The sequence below is a fragment of the Theobroma umbraticum genome, unplaced genomic scaffold (genome assembly GCF_002168275.2).
Source record: "Theobroma umbraticum cultivar Fairchild unplaced genomic scaffold, ASM216827v3 scaffold_44.0, whole genome shotgun sequence".
Classification (NCBI taxonomy): Eukaryota; Viridiplantae; Streptophyta; class Magnoliopsida; order Malvales; family Malvaceae; genus Theobroma; species Theobroma umbraticum.
In genome coordinates this window covers 3127571-3150755 of record NW_018397255.1, presented here as the reverse complement: position 1 = coordinate 3150755, position 23185 = coordinate 3127571, and the positions used below count along the sequence as shown (strand labels likewise).

The 23185-nt window shown below is 36.5% G+C and overlaps 6 protein-coding genes and 1 non-coding gene across 12 annotated transcripts in view; 4 read left to right on the top strand and 3 right to left on the bottom strand.

The window, feature by feature from the left end:
• Window positions 1-1543, top strand: part of LOC110409548 (serine carboxypeptidase-like 17) — an 8991-nt gene extending 7448 nt beyond the window's left edge. The window contains exons 7-14 of the mRNA XM_089782408.1: window positions 1-42; window positions 196-304; window positions 409-542; window positions 631-702; window positions 778-896; window positions 972-1085; window positions 1208-1253; window positions 1340-1543. The exon at window positions 1-42 is cut by the window's left edge and continues 60 nt beyond it. Coding sequence (XP_089638534.1) covers window positions 1-42; window positions 196-304; window positions 409-542; window positions 631-702; window positions 778-896; window positions 972-1085; window positions 1208-1253; window positions 1340-1423 — 720 coding nt within the window. The 3' untranslated portion in view covers window positions 1424-1543. The remainder of the gene's footprint in view (window positions 43-195; window positions 305-408; window positions 543-630; window positions 703-777; window positions 897-971; window positions 1086-1207; window positions 1254-1339) is intronic.
• Window positions 1544-2966: 1423 nt separating this feature from the next.
• Window positions 2967-4057, top strand: LOC110409669 (uncharacterized). Its single transcript, XM_021419102.2, has 3 exons — window positions 2967-3288; window positions 3366-3623; window positions 3714-4057. The coding sequence occupies exons 1-3, from the start codon at window positions 3132-3134 to the stop codon at window positions 3848-3850; spliced, it is 552 nt and encodes a 183-aa protein (XP_021274777.1). The 5' UTR covers window positions 2967-3131; the 3' UTR covers window positions 3851-4057.
• A 1742-nt stretch (window positions 4058-5799) lies between these two features.
• LOC110429506 (P-loop containing nucleoside triphosphate hydrolases superfamily protein) lies at window positions 5800-9204 on the top strand. The gene is made up of 2 exons (XM_021445580.2): window positions 5800-6636; window positions 7554-9204. The coding sequence occupies exons 1-2, from the start codon at window positions 5888-5890 to the stop codon at window positions 8206-8208; spliced, it is 1404 nt and encodes a 467-aa protein (XP_021301255.1). The 5' UTR covers window positions 5800-5887; the 3' UTR covers window positions 8209-9204.
• LOC110429507 (Galactosyl transferase GMA12/MNN10 family protein) lies at window positions 8807-12062 on the bottom strand. Of its 2 annotated transcripts, XR_002444519.2 has the most exons (3): window positions 10499-12062; window positions 9398-9634; window positions 8807-9203 (listed from the first exon to the last, which is right to left on the bottom strand). XR_002444519.2 is itself a non-coding variant. In XM_021417834.2 (2 exons), the coding sequence occupies exon 1, from the start codon at window positions 11893-11895 to the stop codon at window positions 10528-10530; it is 1368 nt and encodes a 455-aa protein (XP_021273509.1). In that variant the 5' UTR covers window positions 11896-12062; the 3' UTR covers window positions 8807-9203; window positions 10499-10527. The 2 variants fall into 2 exon arrangements, 1 of the variants encoding a protein (XP_021273509.1); XM_021417834.2 differs by lacking the exon at window positions 9398-9634.
• Window positions 12063-13292: 1230 nt separating this feature from the next.
• TRNAT-AGU (transfer RNA threonine (anticodon AGU)) lies at window positions 13293-13366 on the top strand. Its single transcript has one exon. It is a non-coding gene; the product is annotated as a tRNA-Thr (tRNA).
• Window positions 13367-13504: 138 nt separating this feature from the next.
• On the bottom strand, window positions 13505-17697 carry LOC110409713 (heptahelical transmembrane protein 4-like). Of its 4 annotated transcripts, none has more exons than XM_021419153.1 (5): window positions 17547-17697; window positions 17326-17418; window positions 16894-17160; window positions 15970-16294; window positions 13505-14448 (listed from the first exon to the last, which is right to left on the bottom strand). In XM_021419153.1, exons 3-5 carry the CDS (start codon window positions 17151-17153, stop codon window positions 13795-13797), a joined length of 1239 nt encoding a protein of 412 aa, XP_021274828.1. In that variant the 5' UTR covers window positions 17154-17160; window positions 17326-17418; window positions 17547-17697; the 3' UTR covers window positions 13505-13794. The 4 variants fall into 4 exon arrangements, with proteins under 4 accessions (XP_021274828.1, XP_021274825.1, XP_021274829.1 ...); XM_021419150.1 differs by having other exon boundaries at window positions 16894-17157; XM_021419154.2 differs by having other exon boundaries at window positions 17533-17696.
• A 2575-nt stretch (window positions 17698-20272) lies between these two features.
• LOC110409520 (cyclin-D3-1-like) lies at window positions 20273-22030 on the bottom strand. 2 transcript variants are annotated; one of them, XM_021418879.2, is made up of 5 exons: window positions 21470-22030; window positions 21309-21395; window positions 20879-21191; window positions 20667-20785; window positions 20273-20567 (listed from the first exon to the last, which is right to left on the bottom strand). In XM_021418879.2, the coding sequence occupies exons 1-5, from the start codon at window positions 21740-21742 to the stop codon at window positions 20445-20447; spliced, it is 915 nt and encodes a 304-aa protein (XP_021274554.1). In that variant the 5' UTR covers window positions 21743-22030; the 3' UTR covers window positions 20273-20444. The 2 variants fall into 2 exon arrangements, with proteins under 2 accessions (XP_021274554.1, XP_021274555.1); XM_021418880.2 differs by having other exon boundaries at window positions 20879-21188; window positions 21470-22025.
• Window positions 22031-23185: the final 1155 nt, after the last annotated feature.

The window sequence follows — 23185 nt, the reverse complement described above, 5'->3', positions numbered from 1 at the left end:
TTTTATCATCGTGTGGCACTTATCTCCGATGAACTTTTCGAGGTCATTGGACAAAACCCTTCTTCTACTGCTTCTGATATTAATCATTAATGGATGACCAAAACTATGTTGAAACTTACAGTTATCTAATCTCTTAATTCTAAGTGATTCTTCAAGGAAATTATATATTTGTGCGGTGGTGAGCATTTTTTGCAGTCAGCCAAAAGGAATTGTAAAGAAGAATACGTGGAAGTGAACATTAGCAATGTAGATTGTGCAAAAGATCTTCAAACTATCTCAGAGGTAGTAAAGCAACTGAACCTGTTCTTTTTTTTTTTTCTAATTTCCTTCTAAAATCATTTCCTGAAATATTTCTGTGTGTTGACTGGCTTAACAACTTTTGCCTTTTAGTGCACCGTACAAACGAACCACACATCCTGGAGCCTCTCTGCCCTTCTGACTTTAAGGGATTGGATAGTTTGGAAAATAATCGGAAATATTTCCTGGAAACACATGAAGACTACCTGCGTGTGGCAGCTGAATTCCCTCAATTCGGATGTCGCGTAAATGTCTTCCACTTGCTATTTCGCTTGCCATAAATTTACGTAAATTAGTTTAGATAATTGAGCTATTGCTTAAACCATGCTACAGAACTACAATTGTTACCTTTGCACGGTTTGGGCAACCGACGTCAGTGTCCAGAAAGCACTCTATGTCAGACAGGTAAGGACAGAAGCTTAACACCAAGCAAGGAAGTAGCCAAGTTAGATTAATATAATCTTGACATTTGACTCTCAGGGAACAGTCAGGGAGTGGGTAAGGTGTAACAGCAGCTTACTTTATGACAAAGATGTTGAGACTGCTGTAGACTATCATCGATATCTCAATACAAAAGGTTACGGAGCTCTAATATACAGGTTTTTTACTAGCATACTCTGTCCTTTTTTATTTCCCTCTTGATGCTAGTGTGCTGACTATAAATTTCTTTACAGTGGTGATCATGACACAGTGGTTCCGTACGTGGGAACTGAAGCATGGATTAAGTCCCTGAATTTGTCGATTGTTGATGATTGGAGGCCATGGTTTGTTGATGGTCAAGTTGGAGGGTAAGCCTAATGACTGTAATCAGATTTTGTTTCCCATGTAGCCTCAATGTCTATGTGCTGTGGAGGAGTATCTAATTCCCTTTTTCTTTATGATGCTTTGCTGCTGAATATTTTTTGTGTAGATACTCAAGAGAATATGGAAACAACTTCACATTTGCAACTGTAAAGGCAAGAGTACCTGTGTTTCTTATAATATTATTTATTGCTTAGTCTATTTGAAGAAAATAACTTGTAATAGAGTTTGGTTTTTTCAGGGAGGGGGTCACACAGCTCCAGAGTTCAAGCCTAAGGAATGCTTTGCCATGTTTAAGAGATGGATTTCGCAGGAACATTTGTGATCAACAGCTAGTTCCTATTTAGTCTTGAAGAGTTGTAAACCTCATGCATATTGTAATGATTGATCAATAAAGCTATGTACTATATTGTTGCCTTATGTACTCTATGGTTTTTCCTTTGTTTATGATTTTTCTATATATTTGTTATAACTATAAAATAGAATATAAGATCTAAATTTACCATTTTATTCAAGGTGATAAATCAAATTTATCACTCATCTTTGAGCAAGCGCAAATTTAATTTTATCACTTTAGTTTTTTTATTTGGTTCAAAACTGAGAAAAGATTAACAATAAAAAAGAATATTTGATGAAGAAATAAAGAAATGTTTTGCAAAATATTTTTTATAGAGAAGGGAACATGTTAGCAGATTTTGTAACAAGTAGGGGGTTTTCATTAGATGAAACATGCATGGTTTATGATGATCCTCCTATGGGAGCCTGGGAGATTATGATGTATGATGTAATAGGGGTCCGTTTCCTCATATTGATTAGAATGTAAAACATCTATTCCCCCCCACCTCCCCTCCCAAAAAAAAAGTACAATGATAAAATTTCACTCCTTTAAAAATAAATGGTAAATTAGATACATCACCTAAAAAAAATGATAAATTTGGACCTTATCCTAAGAATGTAAAAAACTTGAGCAACCATCTTATATCTAATCTAATTAATCATGATTATTCTGGTAAAGTCCCATGAAAATTTCATGAGATTTGCTATATTTTCCTTTCTTTATAATCCCTAGCAGTGCGTTTTAAATACAGTACAGCAACATGGGCAGCATTACTGGCTGTGACTCACCTGTTAACATGGTTTCTAATTTCTACAATATATATATATATATATAGGCAGTTGATGTCATTTGGTGTGATAAACAAAAATGATTCAGCAGAGGGAGAGGGACCCTGGCCAGGAATTGATCATATGTTAATTCCACTGGGCTCTTCAGAGAGTAGGGGACAAGAAATTATGAGACTATGCAAAGCCTTGGATAACTCGTTAATAGTTTATGAATTGAAAGAATGAGAAAATGTGTATCTATAAATAGGAATTGGACCAAGAGAAGATTGTGAACGGCAAAATCAATGTCCAATGGGTTGTCGTCGGTAGTGTCGTTTTTCTGTTTCCTGATATTAGTTGCCTACACGTCAGTTTCTTTTAGATTTGCAGCCCCTACTTATGGGTTACACATCAAAAGCTACATTGATTTATCTCTAGAATATTCATGGGATTAATGATCACTTACAGCGTTTAAGCCAGTACGAGAGAATAAATAATACTAGTAGAACCATTAACCTTTTAAATGTTTGATTTGGTACTTAAATGTTTAAAAATTTACAACTAAATCTCAAACTTTACTTCTGTTACATAATTTGCATTTCAGATTAATTTCATTAATCAAATAAGTGACATGAAAAATATAATCAATTAAGAGCTGAAAATCCCAAGCATGTTGTAACAAGCTAATGCCACATCATGGAAGTGGAAAAATGCCTAAAGCCATCTTTCTTTACAGATTTTATGTTTTTTGGACATTAGCCTAGTCATTATTTAATCCCCTTGATTGAAATTTGTAAGAAATCAAATTTGTTGACCTTATTATAATAAATCCTCTAGTCGTAACCAAAATTTTATAAACGTCTCCATAGGCAAAGAACAATTAACCAGCTGTCTAAGTTTTCACATGGTGAATGGTAAGCAAAGTCTAAATGGGACGTGAAGAGAAACGAAAGAAGTTCCATGAGGCGGTTCTCAAAACACTCTATCCACCGCCGTCTCCACCGGACTCGGAGGGGGAAGAGGAAGAGGGAAACAAGCCTGGTATCATATCAGAGAGGGCCGTTACCTTGGAGCTTGAAAACCCAGGTTTTTTAATATATTAACATCAAGTAATTAGTTTCTAGTTGTTTGATAAAATTGCAATGTAACCATTAGGGTGGCAGATGATTTTGGAGAGAATGGTTCCTCAACGAGTGACGACGACGATGATGGACGTCAAGCTGAGACTCTGAAGCTGAGTAGAGCTCAAAGGAAAAGACTTCGTAAGAAAAGGCTCAAGGAAGATGCTTTCCGCCGTGGAAAGATAATTGGGCCTTTGTTACCATTGTCTGAACATGATGGAGTTGGCTCGTTGCAGACTGAACCCCAAGGTGTTCGAGAAAATGCTGTACAGGACCAAGTTGCCTCAAATGACAAGCCTGGTAAAATTTTAACTAGGTCTATTTACTTATGAGTAGGAAATGGACACTTTCTAGATAATATAACTCTATTAACTTTGGGTGTTTGTTCAGGCGATCAGCAGGGTGGTTGCGGTAGCAAGAAGAAGCTGAAGCAGAGGAGAATTGCTAAGAGGACGGCTAGGGAGGGGTTGAAATCCACTGAAACTGAGAAACCTGATCAAGATAAAGAGCATCAAGTCCTCCAATAAGAAGTGCGATCAAGATCAAGAATTGAAGTCCTCTCCCATGGAGAGTTATGATCCAGATGATGGTCCTTGTGTGGTGAAGACTCAAGTAATATTTCACCTGCCACTGCTGCAATGCTGTAGGCATTACAAAAAGAAAATAATGTAACTTAAAGAATAGATTCATTAACTTAAAATTACCGATGAAATTTAGGTTCATTCTCCAGGAAACAGCATTTGAGAGCTTTTATCTGTGCTTAGCTGCTGCTGCTTCTTGTTCTCTTTCTTCTTCGGGTTTGTCAATGCTGTAGTAACCTTTTTGAAATCATCCAGATTTGTCATCAAATGGCTTTTAAGTAACGCCGAAACAAAATGATTGGTATAATGAATTCACCCAATTGTGGTCTAGTTACATTATAACTAAAAAATAGATAGTGCTAGTATTATTTTTATTTAGGGGTATTTTAAAAAATAATACTTAAAAATAAAATATTTTTAAAAATAATTTTTTTTTATAATTTTAACTATTTTTAATTAAGTTGGATAAAATTATCCTTAATAAAATTACACGTCAAGATGTTGCACATTGTGTACAGAAACATGTTACACGTCATGGTTAGGTTGTTACACGTCATGTACAAAAACGTGTGACACGTCATGGTTAGGTTGTGACACGCTATGGTTAGGTTGTTACACTTCATATACAAAAACGTGTGACACGTCATGGTTAGGATATTACACGTCATGTACAAAAACATGTTACATGTCATGATTAGGTTGTTACATGTCATGTACAAAAACATGTTACACATCATGATTAGATTGTTACACGTCATATACAAAAACGTGTGACACGTCATGGTTAAGTTGTTACAAGTCATATTAAAAAAAAAACATGTTATGCGCTATAGTTAAAAAAAAGTTATTACACGTCATGTTGAAAAAAAATACTATTATTACACACCATGTTGAAAAATATTATTGTTACATGTCATATTCAAAAACATTTTGTTACACTTTAATGTCTAAACTGTTGTTACTTACAAATCAAAACTTCAAATCTTCTCAACTCTCTTTATTTTTTTTTTATTTTTTGATAATTTAGCACCGATTAAAGTGTTTCTAACATGTTTTTATAAATCAAAACACAAATTTTCTTATCTAAAACGCCTATTTTGAGTAAAAATAGAAAAAAAAATTTATTGAAAACCTAGGTTAATAAATTTTAAAATTTTGAGTTTATTGATGTTTAGATCTTGAATTGATCCGATTAAAAGTTATTTCAAATATCTGTGATCATTTCTACTGTTTAGTTTTATCCAAAATACCTAAAAATCAAATTCTCCAAATAGTCATCTACTCAAGCACATCAAAATCATCGTTTTGTGTCTTTAAAGTACTGGAAAGAGAAATTTAAAAGCGCGAAAGAGAAATTTAAAAGCGCGAAAGAGAAATCGAGAGCATAGAAGATAAATGCCGCAAAGAGAAATTGATAAAATTAGAGAAAGTGGGATGTTGAGAGAGAGAAATCGAAAGCACAAATGAGGAAAAATTGTGATGAATGGTTTAATTTATTTGAAATAGTTTTAAGAGTATTTTCGTCAAGTCATGATTAAATATGACTAAAAATAGTTAAATTTATTTTAATATTATTTTTGAAATACTTTTATCAACAAAAGTTATTTTTTATAATTTTTTTTTATTTTTTGTTTACATTTTTAAGTGCTAGGGAGAGAACAAAAGCTCAAAAGCTCAAAAAAACAAAGGCTATTCTCTTACACTCCTCGACCAAACTTTCTTTTAATAGATGCGAAACCCAATATTTCACGAATTCAAAACTCATGTCGGGCTGCATAGCACATGTTGGGCTCCATCACCAACTGGTTATAAAGGCCCAAACTCTAAAAAAGATCTTCAAATTACAATATTACCCCAACCAAAGAGAAGAATTTTGTATCTTTAACCGAAGCGTCGCCCTTTCGTCACCGCTCGCTCCATTCCAATTTTCACACATTCTACACAAAACCCTAAACCCTACAGCTCCCCTTCCTCAATCTTCCAATGGCGGAGCTAAAACTCTCCGAGAGCCGAGACCTGACCCGAATAGAACGAATAGGGGCACACTCTCACATCCGCGGCCTTGGCCTTGACTTCTCGCTGGAGGCCCGCGACGTCTCGGAGGGGATGGTGGGCCAAACCCAAGCCCGCAAAGCCGCCGGCGTCATCCTCCAAATGATTAAAGACGGCAAAATCGCTGGCCGAGCCATCTTATTAGCGGGACAACCTGGGACCGGTAAAACCGCCATCGCCATGGGCATGGCCAAATCCCTAGGCCTCGAAACTCCCTTTGCTATGCTCTCGGGTAGTGAACTCTTCTCCCTCGAAATGTCGAAAACCGAAGCGTTAATGCAAGCGTTTCGAAAGTCCATTGGAGTAAGAATCAAAGAAGAAGCCGAAGTAATTGAAGGCGAAGTCGTTGAAATCCAAATTGACCGCCCGGCGGTCTCCGGGGCGGCTTCGAAAACGGGGAAATTGACGCTTAAAACGACGGACATGGAGACCGTTTATGATTTGGGGGCGAAGATGATTGAGGCGTTAGGGAAAGAGAAAGCGCAGAGTGGGGATGTTATAGCTATCGATAAAGCTTCTGGGAAGATAACGAAGCTTGGGAGGTCATTTTCGAGGTCCAGGGATTACGATGCAATGGGCCCGCAAACTAAGTTCGTGCAATGTCCGGATGGAGAGTTGCAGAAGAGGAAAGAAGTTGTTCATTGCGTTACGCTTCACGAGATTGATGTCATTAATAGCAGGTAAATTCGAGTTTGGTTTTGGGAACAAAATTTGTGGCTTTGCTGCCTTACTTGAGTCTTAATTTTGCTGTGACTGAAATATGAACTGTTTGTTTACTCATTTATTCTTTTGAAATTAGTTAAGAGATGTTGAAATGTTTACAATTTAGCTTTTAGACTATGTTTGGTTGTTGCTTTTATTACTTTTATGTTGCTTCGGAAAGTAAAAAATAAATAAATAAACAAAAATTATGTTTGGATAAAAAGGCATATGTAACATTTTGGAAGAATTAACAGGTACGAAGACAACATCTAAGTCTTATGTATAATGAGTCAGACAACATATATTTATTTATCTTTGAATATTATTAAAGCAAACCAGTCATGATGCTGTTGAGAACTGAGATTTTGCAAGTTCAGAGCTCTGTGAAGGGGTGAAGAAAGTCGAATAGCTAATAAGACAGATCTCCCATAAGGCATTGGTTCTTCACTATGAATGCATGCTGGCCTCTGCCAATATTTATGAACCTGACATATATGGCTGTCTTATACTATCAATACTTATCTTTTGTCATTGTGTTCAAACAAATATGATTACTACCATTATTTTAATTATTAGAGAAGAATTTATGTATGGAAGCAGTAAAGTGACAGCTCTTTGGCTGATCTGATATAATAAGTAAGATATAAAGAATGTTATATATGTTCAAATATATCTCTCTAGCATGGAATTTCTCCCTTGAAAAGTGGATGGTAAGCTTGATGTTCATATGTCCAACGCAATGTTTATATGGCCAGTTATCTTTGCGAGTCTGCCTTTGGATATTCTTAACATGCCATCTATACTTAAGGACTTTGACGAAGTTTTAAGTTATCTACTATCGAGATTAATCTATTCTGAGTTTATCCTCTGATATCTTATTATGTTTCAATTTCAGGACACAGGGATTTCTGGCACTTTTCACTGGTGATACTGGTGAAATCCGTGCAGAGGTGAGAGAACAAATTGACACAAAGGTGGCTGAGTGGAGGGAGGAAGGAAAGGCAGAAATTGTGCCTGGTGTCCTCTTTATTGATGAGGTGCACATGCTTGATATTGAGTGCTTTTCCTTCCTGAATCGTGCTCTTGAGAATGAGATGGCCCCGATATTAGTTGTTGCTACCAACAGAGGAATAACTACAATCCGGGGCACAAACTACAAATCCCCACATGGAATTCCAATTGATCTTCTTGATCGACTATTAATCATTACTACTCAACCTTATTCTGCTGATGAAATTCGCAAGATTCTAGACATCAGGTGCCAAGAGGAAGATGTAGAGATGTCTGAAGATGCAAAACAACTGTTGACAAAAATTGGGCATGAGACATCCTTGAGATATGCTATACATCTTATCACAGCTTCTGCATTGAATTGCCAGAAGCGGAAGGGGAAGGTCGTGGAAGTACAGGATATCACTCGGGTTTACAGTCTGTTTCTGGATGTAAGGAGATCGACACAGTATTTGATGGAGTACCAAAAGGAATACATGTTTAACGAAGCAGCAATGGTTGATGGTGGGGAAGATGATACTGATGCCATGCACGATTGATAGTTCCTTCAGGTTTAGAATTGAAGATTTTGTGTTATTATGTTTCTTTTTTAATGCCCTTCAAACATGGCATGTCATAGCATCTTACAGTTTGTTGTGTGTCATGACTAATGTTATTTGGGTAGTTCGTGCTGTGCAGCGATGAGTTTGTATGGAATACCAGCTCTTACTTATCCGGTAGTTTCTGCAGGATTGGCTTCCTGAACAAATTTGTGCTGCAACATTAATTTGAAGCAGTCTGGAAATAGTAATCCTAGCACTAGACAAGGTTTGAAAACAAAAAATTATTACGAAGCAGAAGTTGCGTTCTCAATATTTATCATAAATTAAGGAACCTTGTTCCTTCAAAAGACTGATACTGTCTTAGGCGCAGGCTTCCCTGGTCAAGAAAGATGGCAGAACTTCCTATCCAGTTTTTAGTCTATAGTGGCCGTCTCTCATCCAGTACTTAACCCATGCGCTCTGAAAGTTATCATGTCATATTTTGGTTTTCTTAGACGTCTCAAATCTTTGTTCACACTTTTCTTTAACTTGTCTTAAAACACAAACAGTTCCGATTTTTCACGCTGGAAACAAGGCACCCCATTTCTGCATGTGATTAAGGCAAAATCAATGGAGGTTTCATGCTACACGAGCATAATAACAAGCTGATACCCAACCAAACTATCATGTAATAATGAATGTCTTCTTATATTGCCCTAGACCTGGACCAAATAAAACATTCATAGCACCTCTATACATCTCGAGCAAGTGAAACAATCACGCCCAAAGGAAAAGTTCCAGGGTCGGGGACCGAAAGCACGATGCCAAAAGGACTAACTTCTGCTGGACGTGGCTTAAGTTGAACTACTACTGTAAGCTCGGTCCAAGCAGTATCAAATGCAGCCCATTCCCCATTCCAACTGCATCCCATGTAACTAGCAAGGATGAACAGAGGAGTTATGCCATGAGATCACCGGGATTCAAGCCTTGATTCACTGTAGCTATTATCTTCTCTGTTCAACAAAAGAAATTATATGAACATGATTACATGAAGTTCATAGCAACATACCAGCAAAGATTAAGCCTCATCTCAATACATTAAATGGGCATATCAGTTTCTCTTGTGTACCATTGCAACATACCAGCAAAACCACAGAAAACAAATATAAACAATTCAAGCAAAATAGAAAAAAAAGTTAGGAATTACCGAAAAAAAATGAAGTTCGGTGGCTGTAAAACATCTCTGTCACAGTCAGGATTAATTGAAGATTATCTAAAATTTTGCTATCGTGGCTTCTGACAATTACAAGACCATTATTGTGTTGAGATCATCGTTGAATCACCTATTCTCTAAAGGCATGAGGAAGATGGACTCCTTCCCAATCAAAGGACATCAAGCTGATGTGACCAATTCTCTATGTAAAACTTTATTTCTTGTACTAAGCTGAAACACATGTATTCCATTAATAATGTGGAACTTAAGCTGTATGACAAGACATACAAGAATAAGACAGAGAGCTAGCTAAACTCAATTTTCAACATCAAAAAGGAGATTAAAGACCACAACTGTTTTTTTACCCTAATGCTGAAACCAGCTAATCAAAGACTTACCCCAGAGTGCATGTGAAATAATTAATTAATTTGAAAATTTCTGAATTCCCATTTGCACAAAACAAGAAGTGATTGATTTGAAACCAGAGTTATAAATCCATGAATTTGTTGCAAATCCAATTAAAATTGGTATAGTTTTACAAAGTAATTCCACCAAACAGTAAAGAAATTGACACCTAGTAATAAATGTGTATAAATAAATATCAGTAGTTAGAAACACTGTAATTACAGGTGAGATTGAATATAAGGCGTGGCATACATAAAAATTCTACCTAACTCAAAAGAATTCTTTAAAGGTCTCTACCAAACCAAACATAAGAAGTATTTGAAAAATGAGTTCAACTAAGAACTGATTTGGTGAAGGGAAGAGAATATCTTCAGTCCCTTTCATGCTTGCAAAAAGCCCCATAATTTAGTCAAAAGCAAGTCTTAGTACCAGGCAAAACCATCCCTCCACCATTCTTTAATTCCCAAATCCTCCAAAATCCCCACCTACCCAACACCAACATCATTCCTCCATCATAAAAGTAAACAATACCATCCCTCAATCATGCATTACTTCAAGACTTCAAAGCCCCCCACCTTCTCAAAAAATGGTAAGTAAAAGTAAACACTTTTAACATGTATAGCTAAAAAAGAAGAAAGCAAATAACAATCAAATCTCTGTGTCATAAAATAATAATAGAAATCACACTACCTTCTTTTTTTTTTTTGCTTTGTTTTGTTTTACCAGGGACCCTCATCAGCAGGGTAGTCATAAGGAACTTCAATAACAGTGGAGGAGTCCCGTAGATCCGGGCGCACGAACCCATACTTACGCAAAACCTGATTATCAGCAAAATTCAAAGCTTTCACCATCCCATTCCAACAAGTTTCACCAGCATACATCTGATTGTGGTCCCCACTACAAGGCTGACACCCCGTGAAATGCGTGATAAGCGGTCTCCTCCAACTTCCTTTCCCATTCCCAGCTTCCTTCAGAAACTCTTCCCTAAACGCAGCGTATTGCTCGCTCACTTTCTCTGCATGTCTCCTCCTCAACTTAGGCGCCCCTCTCTCTATTTCCAAATACCTCTCCGTAGAATTTTCATAGCCTCCAACAATCTCCACCCAATACCCTTCAAGGTAAAATTCACCTTCTAAATAAATATGATCATAATACTTCTCTTTTTCTTTGTAAAGCAAATAAATCAGCGCCGACTGATCATCAGATTCCGGGAAAAGCTTGTCTTTGAACGTTGATCTTTGAATCTGACCCCATTTAACATAATCCTTACTCATCGGACCCATGCTAGACCAAGTATTAATCAAATCCATAGACCATTGGCAATTCCTAAGCAGAAAAACCCCAGCATTTAAACTGGTCCAACTTTTACTTTGATAAATCAACTTAGGCCAACCATGAACAACCATGTTATGGTTTTTATACCTTTCTAACGGTAACTTAAACTCCATGTCGGTAAACGCCGCGTCGGAGTCAACCCACCAGATCCACTCAGCTTCGGGGTGAGCCAACATGGCTGCTTTAACGACCGGTAACTTTGCCCAATAGGAATTCATTTTGGGGTGTAATAACAAGTTGTTATAAAAAATATCGTAGCCGTGGATTCTACAGTAATCGACCTTGTTCTTGAAAAAACGTAAGAGTAAATGATCACCAATGGGATTCTTACACGCCTTTGGTTGGGACCCAGTTACAAGCACGATTCTTTCACGTGCTTCGGCGGCGAACGAGGGGTGATGCTTTAGCCACTCTTTCCGTTTTTCATCCCAATCTTTCACCGGCTTTTCTAAAGAGTAACTCATCTCTGGATCGTCGTAAAAGGTCGGCTCTTTCGGGTCGGACTTTAGGTTAACTCCGAACCCACTTTCCATGCAGTCGACCGGATTCTTCCTCAACTTGGACGCCGGCTCGGTCATGGTGGGGTCGAAGTAGGGAGTTGGAGTGAAAAATGACCAAAATGACCATACTAACAAAAGAGCTAAACAAGCACCACCAAAGAAAAGAAAGCCATCGGACAGACACCAAAACGGTCGGTTTCGCGGTTTTGCCATGGGAGAAGATTGGAAGTGAGATAACTCAGGAGACACCATTTTTAAAAATTTTTTGCGTGTGGGTTTTGAGGTTTAATGTTTGTTAGTTGACGAGATTTGTTTCTAATGGTTTGAAGAGAAGACAGGAAGTAAGGCCAAAAATTGGACGTCCAAATTTGGCTGGGTCATTAATGAAGACAATGGAGCGGACACTGTCCTTACTGTTTCCGCTTTGCTCTTTAAAAGTGAAGTAGCGTCGGTTTCGGTGCACCGGGGATGCTAAAATGCGCGGGCTGTAAAGCAGAGGAAAGCGGGGCGTGAACCGCGGCTTGAGAACACGTGGGAGGTTGACACGTGAAATTTAGGGTGCCGACAGTTTGGACTGGACTGGGATTTTTCACGTTGGACTCTTTGGGCTGCAAATTGTCCGTTATTTCCGTTTAATTGTCTTTTTAATTTTGTACTTAGGGTTTAAAGAAGGATTATGGGCGAATGGCGGAAAGGCACGAGATTGGAGGACGCTTTACTTGCATGTTCTCAACAGAATTTTGCAAGCATCAATCTCAGATCTGGACCTGGACCCCCAATAAAACAAAATAAAATATTACAAATATATTATTAAAAGAATATAATGAATTCTGAGACAGTAACCTTTGGACTTATGACAGATAAGACGAGGAGACCGGGCTGTTGAGTGTGACTTTTTGTACCAAAAACTCTCAATTTTTAATATTTTTGGCCTATTTCCGCATCTAATTAACGAGTGTGTCATCGAATAATTGATCTTATACAATGTAATATAAGCATTCATTAGAAGCAGAGAGATTTGCTTTGATAGTAAAACTTTTGATCGATGCCTTGATTTGAACAACTTAAACTTGATTTAAACGTTATTAGAAAATCAAGGTGTAAAAATCAATTTCTCCCGGGGCCTACCAGAAAATACCATAATTTGAGGCTGGAATTCCTTGCTGCGCATATCTTAGGATTTTGGGCGAATTAAATATTTGTCTGTCATGCTGGTGCCAATAATACACACCTTTACATAAGATTACTCACAAAGGAGCGAAATTTTTTTCTTGGTATCCAACAAGAATACCCTTTTGTTTGAAATGATTACAGAGTTAAATTCATCATCATTGGTAGTAGAACTAACTGATACCAGTAAAAAATGTTTCAAACAAAACGCCCACGATGTAATAATTTTGCAATTTCAAATTTAAAATTTTAAAATAAAGTATTTTGTCACCTTATGTTGGCGTTGCAAGGAGAGCATGTTACGTTGCAATTGTGAGTGCTCCCCAACTGAAGTACAGAGTGAAGATGACGTTCCTAAGAGCTACCTGCAGAGACAGCAACGGTTCGGACCATACTAGGGTCCCCTCATGTGAGCCTCTGACAATTAGGCCCCAATAAAATTTTTTGAAAATAATTATAGTTTGCCTGATAAGTGGGGGGCTTTCGTGGCTCAGTTGGTTAGAGCACCCGTTTAGTAAGCGGGAGGTCTTGGGTTCAACTCTCAACAAAAGCAGGCTTGTTTCTTTGATTTTCTTCTAATCCATCACTTTGGTACATCCTTATCGCTTTACACAACATTGGTAGGCATTCAGCTCAAATTTCACCCATTTATGAACGCCGAGGGAATTCAATTTTTAGAAGCTCAGAAACATGAACAAGGCTCTGGTGTCCGTCCCAAAGCAACTTATGACCCTACCATAGTTGATTTGCAAGAAACTTACAAGCATTTAGACTTTTATATTACATATTTATGTTAAAACTGGATCGTTCTTGACTTTAAGACAACAGATTTATGATCGAATATACATTGCGATTTGTGACAATGGGTTACAACATATTCCCATTGCATCCATATGTGGCACACCTACCTCTGTCCAACTAGAAAGAACTTAAAAACAGAGGAACTCCTTCACTAACCAATTATTGTCTAGTAACACTTCTTTAACAGCCATTTAGATCCCGCCATTTGAGGTAAACCAATCCTGCACGATAATGAGTGTATGCCCCAGCCACAACCAAGATGTGAAAAAGTTGGTGGCTGTGCCCAGCAATGTCAAATTTACCAGGCTTCCACCGCTCAGGAATCCTTGTGGCATAGACCAAAGCTCCAATACCATAGAAAAGCCCCATCAAAACCTCATACCCGGTTGTGTGAAGTGCCTCAGGCTGGTTCCAAAACAAGAAAAGCTTGTGAAGAATAGGCGCAATCCCAGACATGCCCATGCCAAAGAAGAGTGATGCACGAATAGTACGAAACTCGGGATTCTGAAACACTGGTAATAAGGAAAACAATATTGTTGCGATTCCCAAGATGGTTATGAATCCCAAATAGAGGTTACAGAAGAATGGGTCACACATGAAGGAGTAATACACAGGAGGGTAGAAGGAAGTAGATATGAGAGCTGCAATCCCAGCATAATCTAGCCTGAGCATGATGTATGATAGGCGCTCAGAGTGGCAAGAAAGGAGGTGGCATGTGCTGCTAGCTAGCAAGCAAAACATTGCACCAACCAAGAAGGCAAAAAATGGCCATCGTGTTATTGGTCTCCCCATCAAGGGTGCTATTATGTTTGCCACATCCTCCTTCACACTTTGCTGCAATCAGAAATATCACAGAAAAAGTATCAGCTGCAAGAAGCTCCAAAGATGTAAAAATCAAGTCAATCACTAACAATTAAAAAGAATAATTATCTACTACTTTAACTTTCTACAATGCAATTATAGAGATACCAGTCTTCCCAGGAAGCTGAAGATGACACATGAAATGCTCGTTTAAGTACATTTCTCTTAAAACTATATGCATTATGTAATCATGGACTAAAAAACTAGTGCCTATAGTTAAAAAACACTATTGAACTATCACCATTGGAGCAGTTGATTCCACATTGCAGGGACACTTGCTAAACAATCCTCATGCCATCTAATTCATAATTAAAATTCCACATGGTGAGCTTAAAGCACGGAAATGGTGTTGTTTAAAAAGGTTCTAGAGTTACTTTTTCAGCAAATTGTTTGCTCAGACAAAAAGACTTAGTTTATGCCCATAGCCATAGGCCCTTGGCTTGTTGGCATTCAGTAACCCATGAGAAACTGCTGAAAGTTTTAAACAAGGGCATACAGAGTCAGGTTCTCATGGCAAGTACACCCCTATCCCCCCACCCTACCCATCTGGAGGCTGTAAAACTTGCTGGCAGTTTCCAGTGTAAAAGCTAGCAATATTTAGTTAAGGCCTTCTTCATCCCCCAGAATTCCAACTAATGGGCTATTAGATCCTCTGCTAAACATGCTGTCATTAAATTCTGGCCAAATCCTCTAAATCACTCATCACTTAAAAATGGCACTCATTATCTTAATTCATTTCCTCCAACCTTTTACTTCTCAACTTTAGAATCCTTGTAACATTTACTAACTACTAAATTTATCAACAGTTTACTGAACCGCTCATCCTCGGCTCAAACTGTAAGACAAACTCAGATTTTGTTCTCTTTTATCAATATAATATATAAGCTGTCTCCTAACAACTTTTGGATCCTCATAACAATTAGTACTAATGAATAAATTTATGGACAGTTTTTTGGACTGCTCCCCCTTGGCTTCAAATGGTAAAACAAGCTGAGACTTTATCTCTTTTATCTATATAATATTTCCGCTGTCTCCTGACAAAAACCTCTCCCTTTTTGCTCCTCTTTTTACCTTGTAACTGAATCCATCAGACCAGCCAAAGATGAAATTAACAGCATCTTAACCTAATGCTATTGAGAAAACAAGACCAAACTCCAATATTAACGATCAAATGTTGAAAAAATAAAGGCATGACATCAGAAACATTGTAAAACACCATATAATTTGATATTTAAGAATAAATCAAAACAATAAAAAGAAATGTCAGCCAAGTTATTCCAAAATTAGTTGCATTGAGACAATTAAGCAGATTACAGAACAAGAGGAAATGTTGAAATTCTGCAAATATATCAGCAGGGATTAAGCACCAGAAAAAAAAATTTAACACTGCTCAGGTGACCAGCTAGTGATTAGAAGACAGCAAAATATCCTAATTTTTGAATTACGCAAAATCTTAAGATTATGAAATAGCTTGTTGAGGATATGAAGCATTACCAGAACACAAACATCGGAGTGATTCCCACTGGAGAAACACTCAGGTAAACAGTTATACAGAAGTTCCACAACATGCCAACCGGAGAGTGATGGAATAAAATCCATTGAAGGAAGACTAGTCTTTAACTCCTCTCGAAGTTTGTGCAAATTGGGCATGTTTGGCAAGGAAGGCAGGCATGTGATTAGTTCTGACTGTAGTTTGTGTAAATCAGCCTTTCTCAATACATCAGGAATATGCTGCAGAGAGTGAAGATCAACAACCTTTGGAACCTTCGTTGCAGTGTATATGGTAAGAGAAAGGAAAATGAAGAACCCAATCAAATGCCTGTAAAAGGTAATGGTCATACTCGTCAAATTATAGTGCAAGTGACAACATATTAATCTATGATCTATAAAGCAACAGTCATCTCAGAAACATGGACTACAATATCGAAGAAATAAAGAGTAATATTCACTTGATAACACCATGAAAAGTACTTCACAAATTGACACATGATTACATTTCTTCCCTATATTTCTAATTCTTCTCTTTCCAATTCTAAACAGAAAGGTTAAAACACAGCTAATTAATTCCTTGGCACATCTACGTATAACAAATGTTCTTATTTATGACACATCTTTCACTCAACATAAAAGCAAGAATACAATAAACAATCTTCTTAAAACATGAAAAGAATCCAATGAAATCTAGATACGACCAACCAAAAAGTAAGTGATCTTTGGGCACTGATTAAGGTTTTTATTTTTTAACTGAAGAAGTATTTCCACTCAATGCAAGAGAAATAAAATCAGCCCATTCACAGCCAACTACTGTATTAAAGATGAAATTTTTTTCATTAAACATGGCCTTACAATTACCCTGAGGACTGTTCACATTTGCCAAAAATTAAAGGAGGTAGTGCTTAGCAAGCAAAGAAACCTTACGTCCAAACATTTAAAGTCTCGTTGTGAATTTTGAAGATGCTAAGCAAAACTTGCTTCATTGGCCATTCTGATCTATAATGGCCCACAATATACTCATTGTCCCTCAAATATCCGGGCAATGAGTGGTACTCTACCAGCTGATACTTTACTTTTTTCCACAATCTCTTCCCTTTCCCTTCCTTTGAATAACTCACTTTGCGCTTCTCCGTTGTTTCAACCGTCATATTTGTATCTTCACAAACTTGTTGCACACGGCCCATCTTTCTGCTTTCAACCAAATAACAATTTATCAACTACAAACAACCCACAATCCATTTAATTAAGGTAACCAAAATATCTTTCATTAAAGATAAAAATCTTTTATCCAAGTCTCTAATTTATAAAAAGAAAAAAACAAGACCCAAGAAATTAACTATAGAGAGAAAAGGGTACCTGAAAATGAAGAAATTTTGAAGAATCACCAGCTGAGAATGAATACCCAGATGAGGATCCTTCGATAAAAAGAGAATTCTCAGGCGGAGATCTCTAAACAAACAAAAATAAATAAACAGAGATGAAGACAGACACCCCAAAGCTAGCTTTCAATGATCAAAATGAACAAGACAAAGAAACTCGAAGGAAAATACGAGAAAACCAAACCGCTAAAATCTTACGCAGGGGCAGGGGCAACGTCACTTCCCCAGAAAACAAAGGAGAAATGTGTTAGGTAGTTAAAGAATTCAACCTTACTTATTTAAATGACACAGAGTCAAGAAGAAAGAAAAAATAAAGAAATAAAGAAGCAGATTCGTTAGAGAGATGCGGAGATACCGAAGGCAATTACGGAGGATCAAAATGTCAGATCAATAAAACAGGATAAAAGTAGCAGTAATTGTAAAACGAAGCTTGGATATTTTTATTGTTTTTGTGGTGGACCCCTCGTACTTTTTAGGATTTTGCAGTAACACCCCCAACAACTTTGGAAGCCCAATTCCATTGGGATGTAATTTTGTTGATTGGACTTTTAAATTTCTAAGCAGATGAAAATAAAGCTTAAGCATTGAACGAACATTATGTGATGTTGAATTATTTTAGGTAGTTACACTATTAAATCCTCATTATGTGCCTATGTGAGCCTTGTTTGTTGCATACGGATAATAGTTTATATTTTTTATAAATTACAGAATAAATACTTATAAATTTGTAAAATGAGCATATATATATATATATATATATATATATTACTTTATGTCAATAAAAATTAGAAGGTTACTTGTTAAATCCTTAAATATTATATTAATGGACTAAACAAAAACTAAAGAATGGGTCAATAATAGAGTCGGGGGAGACATTGGTGGATGGGAGATAGATAGTGAACTCTGCTTTGAAGCAAGTAATTTCAACATCGGCAGCTACGTGCATCATTTGGCATAAAAGTGGAGGATTTACCTAAACCTTAGAATTAAAGTGAAGATAATGGTTAAACTTTAATCCTTTCATTGCACAAGCAGTAAATAAATTAATGCTGAATTCCTTCTTTTGTGTTTTTAATTGACTTCATCTCTCTAATTACCATTTGATAATTGCATGGTTCGTTATTATTGCATTTCCCAACAAGCTGGTGAAGAAACCTGGGCCAGTTTAGAAAGATAAGTGAATTATAGGATGGGCAGGGGTTGTGAGTGGTCCAAACCATTTCTTCTAATTATGGGTGAGTTAGCTTTTGGGTTTTCTCTGAAAAAGAATGAAAAGTTTGTACTAAAAAACAATGGGAAAAAAATGGAATAAGCTTGGAATGAGAGAGAAAACCTTTGGGATAAATCTCAATGACTAAATCCAATATGTACAGCGAAACAAAAGTTAAGTTTATTCAAAGAGAAAAAAACACAAGTTAGAAAGAAACAAGCAAACCAAGCCAGCCATGAATCTTTGACAAGTCCAAAACCAATTGGAGAAAAATCTAGCCTACAAATTAATATAGGATTAATAATTTACTTTATTACTATAATTAATAACATAACTAACTTTAAACCATTGATATAAATTGGGAAGTATTCATTGTTAGTTGCACAAGGTGGTGTTTCTTGTAATGATCAAAGCGGGATATTCCAAGGTTTTGGTTAATTTCACCGGTTATTACTAAAAATAAGATCAGATTAGATGGTCAAGACCTGTTCTTGGTCTTGGATTTGTATCCTGTCTCTTTCACCATTCTTGGCAATGTCATCACTTTATCTTCCAAAAATTTTCCCATTACTTTGATGCAATCAACTAAAATATTTCTCTTATCATCATTAATTTATACTTCATATGAGTGATATATAATCATTCATCAATTAATCATAGACTTTTTACGTATGAATAGTGATAATAATTGTACTATATAAAACTGATTTGGAACATGTGAACATTCTTATGATTCATACATATGAATATGGGAAAAGTAGTAGAAAATGGCTAGGAAAGTGAAGCCCAATGGAGTATATTGTTATAATGGCGGCAAGAGAAGCTTCCTTGATCGCACCGATATTCCTCCTCATTAGATAAGTGGTGTCGGCCCCTCATAAGATAGCCAAACCAAGACACGAAAAAGGAGCCTTTCCTTTACTCTTTCTGGGTACCCACGATCCTTCCTAATTATTCCCTCTGTTTTTTGTTACTCCATTAATTTCCTGTCGAAGTGTTAGAAAGATAAGGATGAGGTTCAAGTGATTTGTAAGTTGTAATGATGCCATCAAAAAAACCAAACTTTCATCTGTCGTTTTTTTTTTTTCTTTTTTCAATAGTTTATTTAAAAGTCAAGATTTGATAATTATTCAAAACTTTAACTCTTTAATAATCAAAAGCCTTTTAGTGTTCTTTGTTGTACCAAGAAAAGTCTAATAATTCCCAATTTTCCAATCTCATACTTTTCTTCAGGCAATCAAAATGATTCTACTCAAATATTCTAGCACTTGTAAAAAAGAATATTTAATCAGTCAAGCACCAATGGTTTTGACAGAAATGAAGAGTTTGAGTTTGTCACTCCTATGATTATTATAATCATAGTATATACCAATTAGTGATTATGATATCCACTAATCCAGACTCCTATGGTTTTAGATTAAATGCAAGACATAATTTTATTGGATTGAAAGTCCCATGAAGATTTTATGATATTACAAAGTTTTCCCATCACCCCTTTTGTTTTCTTATACATATAATTTAAGAGACAAATAATTAGAAGTTTTAACTTTTTTTATCTTTTAAATATACACTACTATTATTATGACAAAGATATTTTCATATGAAAATAGAAAATCCATCAAGGGAAAGTCAAATCTGTAAAAAACTTCCTCAGAAATCGCAATCACTTTGCCATTGCCAAATAACACACCAAAAAAGAAAGAAGGAAGGAAGGAAAAAGGAAATCATGGACACTTTGTAAGGAATTGCATAGAATTACAAACCAAAACACATTTTCTCTCCTTGATCAGTAACTTAATCAAACATCTCAAGCTCTCAGCGCCTATATATTTGGCAATTGACTTATTGCTTGAGTTCATATCCTTGTTGCCAATCTTGCAGCTTTCTTAGATAGCAGCATCGAGCACACCGGTGGGACTTGGTGGCAGTGACTCCAATTTTTGATGATTGATATGAGGCAAACCAGAAATTTTTCTCTGAATGGTGTTGTAAATCTTCTTCACAATCTCCTGCAATTATTGTCACGAAAAGTTATACCAGTGAGTCAGAATTCTTGGAAAAGTGGAAACATACAAAAAAAAGATACCATCAGACTGGGTCTGTCTTACCTTGTTCACTCTATTGTGCAAGAAACCCAAACTCTGGTCATCAACTCTGTGATCAGTCAGCCATAGTGCCACGGCTGCTGCAATTGCTGATGGAGGATAATCCAAGGAATCAATGGCTGCTAAAATGATCAACACAAACTATGATCAGAGAAAGAAGAAAGGGAAAGCAAATTGAAGAGATTTTAAGTGTTTTTAGACTGGCAAGGAATTACCTTTACATGTACCAATTATGAGATCAGAGGCACAGGAAAAAACGTGAGACAGGCTGTTTTGTTGGGTTTTATGGATACATGAAATCCTTGAAATGAAATAATGTACAAAATCTAAAGGAGTAATGGTGCGCAATCGCCATTTTAGAGTGTTCATGACCAAAAGCTCCATTCTTTGGACGGTTTTGGGCTTAAACAAGAATCTGGGTTTTAGTATTTGCAAGTCTAGGAGAAAGGGAACTGTTGTTTCCTCCATTTTTGCTGCTAGAGAAACGCATGCCACTGATAAAAGCTGCATAGGCCACACTTTCCCCTGCTACACATGAACGTCAAAAGCCAATCAAAGCAGAGGAGTAAATAATCTTCAACTCTTAAATAATAATTTGATTGAAGCAAACAAAAATATTGACGATCACCAAGGTCTACAAAGTACCGGCAAAGCTCGAGCTGAGAGGAAACGGTCCAAGTAGTTTATAGAAAGATAAGCAGTTTCAGGCCTAAACCTGTAGAAAGAGTGCACCTGAAAGGTTTCGAAGAATTGCATTATGACTAGAAGAAAACAAAGGACAGAAGAAATTCTAAGAGAAGTGGTACCTTTAAAATCCATTGGACAGCCTCTTGACGAGCAGTCACAATATCAGGAAGATCATAAAATCTTGAAACAACCTTAGATTCCAGCATTTGACCAACCTCTGAATCGAACATATTAATTAAAGAATCATCATCATAGTCCATGAAGGAATGTGAAGATGCAAAAGTAACGCTTCCACAATCATCATCATCATCAGCTTCCAAGGAGACAATTTCGCTTGCTGCTTCATTGCAGTACAAATTGGGAAGAGTTGGAAGGTTAAGGGACAGAGCCATTGAATTTTTGTTTGTGGTGGTGAACTGATAGAAACTAAAATATGATTGTTTCTTCACTCTCTTTTCAAGTAATAGTTTAGGAAATTTATGCAGTGGAAGAAAGCTGTCGGATTCCTAGCTACTTATATTCAGTTCTTTCGTGAATTCTAAACTTTAAAGCCTAAAAGAATGTTATCATTTTGCCAGAGTCATGTGGGTCCATTCTCTTGTCTTGCTGGTATGGGAGGATCTATGGGGACCCTCGTGGGAATTCTGCATGAAACTTCGTTTGGAGTTGATCCAAATGCAGTAGGGCCAATGCCTGGTCCCAGAATTTGTGACAGACCAAAGGTTACTTTGTTTTCACTATTTGCACCGTATCCCATTACTGATTTCATAACACTCTCTTTCAGATGCTTCTCTGCAAGAGCTTTCTTCAATTCTTGACGCTCTTCTATCTTTATCTCAATCATTGTACTTCTTCGGTTTCGAGAATCCAGGGAGGAAATGAAGGTACAAGGTTCTCTTTTTTGCAGAAAGAGAGGAATCAACAGAAGGGAGAGACGGGTGGAGAGTAAGCAACCATTCAAGATAACAGCTCAAATTATTGCATACATTAGCTCCACATGCTTTTCCCCAGGAGACAAACTAAAGAGTCCAAAGCTATGAATTTTGATACAATGTTTTAGGGAAAAAAAGAGGCAATGATGTTAGCTGCACTGCTCAAGGATATAAAATTGGCAAAGATGCTGCTAACTAATGACCAAGTCAATTTTTACATCATCCTCACCATGGCTGGTTTTATTCTGAAGTAAATGAATAAAGAAACGTCAACAAAGATTTGAAAAGATAATTACAGAATCTTGTAGGTATATTTATGCAAACCCTAAACCCTTAAACTTGAAACCTATTAATTACAGAGCTTAGTTTTGGGCTCTGCATTTTTATCTGCAAATAAGTGAAGAATCTTGCAGATTAATATGGCAGTCATTTAACTGTATACTAATTTTGAGGAATAAGGAGGCTCTGCATTCTTCATTTTTATCCTAGCTATCAAGAAGAGTAGAAATAAAGTTCATTACTGGAATAGTCTTCATAGAAGAATAGTAGTACTCAAGAAACATAATACCTGGCCTCAAAGTTGTACCATTTTATGAACATACTGATAATTTTTCCTTATTAAAGATAGATGGTTTGATACAAACAACGAATGAGATATTTAGATACAAGTTCAAATAACAACATAAAAATTAAAAACGGGAATTTATAAAATTCGAATTAAAGCATCTAAAAAATATTATCTTCCTACTAATATCTCTAGGTTTGGATTATGAAAAAAAAAGTGTTTATGCATGTGCATGTGAGAACAAGTGTTTGAAAATATTGGAGCAAAACCCTGTACCTCCTTTTTTTTTTTTGGTCTTTTGAGGGACCATTAATTTGTTTTATGGAAGTTAGTTGAAG

Coding starts and splice junctions, on each gene's coding strand:
- LOC110429506 (XM_021445580.2), top strand. CDS start 5,888: ATGGCGGAGCTAAAACTCTCCGAGAGCCGAGACCTGACCCGAATAGAA. Junction 6,637..7,553: donor ATTGATGTCATTAATAGCAG/GTAAATTCGAGT, acceptor TTTCAATTTCAG/GACACAGGGATTTCTGGCAC.
- LOC110409669 (XM_021419102.2), top strand. CDS start 3,132: ATGGGACGTGAAGAGAAACGAAAGAAGTTCCATGAGGCGGTTCTCAAA. Junction 3,289..3,365: donor CTTGGAGCTTGAAAACCCAG/GTTTTTTAATAT, acceptor TTAGGGTGGCAG/ATGATTTTGGAGAGAATGGT. Junction 3,624..3,713: donor TGCCTCAAATGACAAGCCTG/GTAAAATTTTAA, acceptor GTGTTTGTTCAG/GCGATCAGCAGGGTGGTTGC.
- LOC110409713 (XM_021419153.1), bottom strand. CDS start 17,153: ATGGGCCGTGTGCAACAAGTTTGTGAAGATACAAATATGACGGTTGAA. Junction 16,295..16,893: donor GAGACTTTAAATGTTTGGAC/GTAAGGTTTCTT, acceptor TACCTTTTACAG/GCATTTGATTGGGTTCTTCA. Junction 14,449..15,969: donor ACTCCGATGTTTGTGTTCTG/GTAATGCTTCAT, acceptor TTCTGATTGCAG/CAAAGTGTGAAGGAGGATGT.
- LOC110409520 (XM_021418879.2), bottom strand. CDS start 21,742: ATGGCTCTGTCCCTTAACCTTCCAACTCTTCCCAATTTGTACTGCAAT. Junction 21,396..21,469: donor CTGTCCAATGGATTTTAAAG/GTACCACTTCTC, acceptor GAAACCTTTCAG/GTGCACTCTTTCTACAGGTT. Junction 20,786..20,878: donor CATAATTGGTACATGTAAAG/GTAATTCCTTGC, acceptor TGATCATTTTAG/CAGCCATTGATTCCTTGGAT.
- LOC110429507 (XM_021417834.2), bottom strand. CDS start 11,895: ATGGTGTCTCCTGAGTTATCTCACTTCCAATCTTCTCCCATGGCAAAA.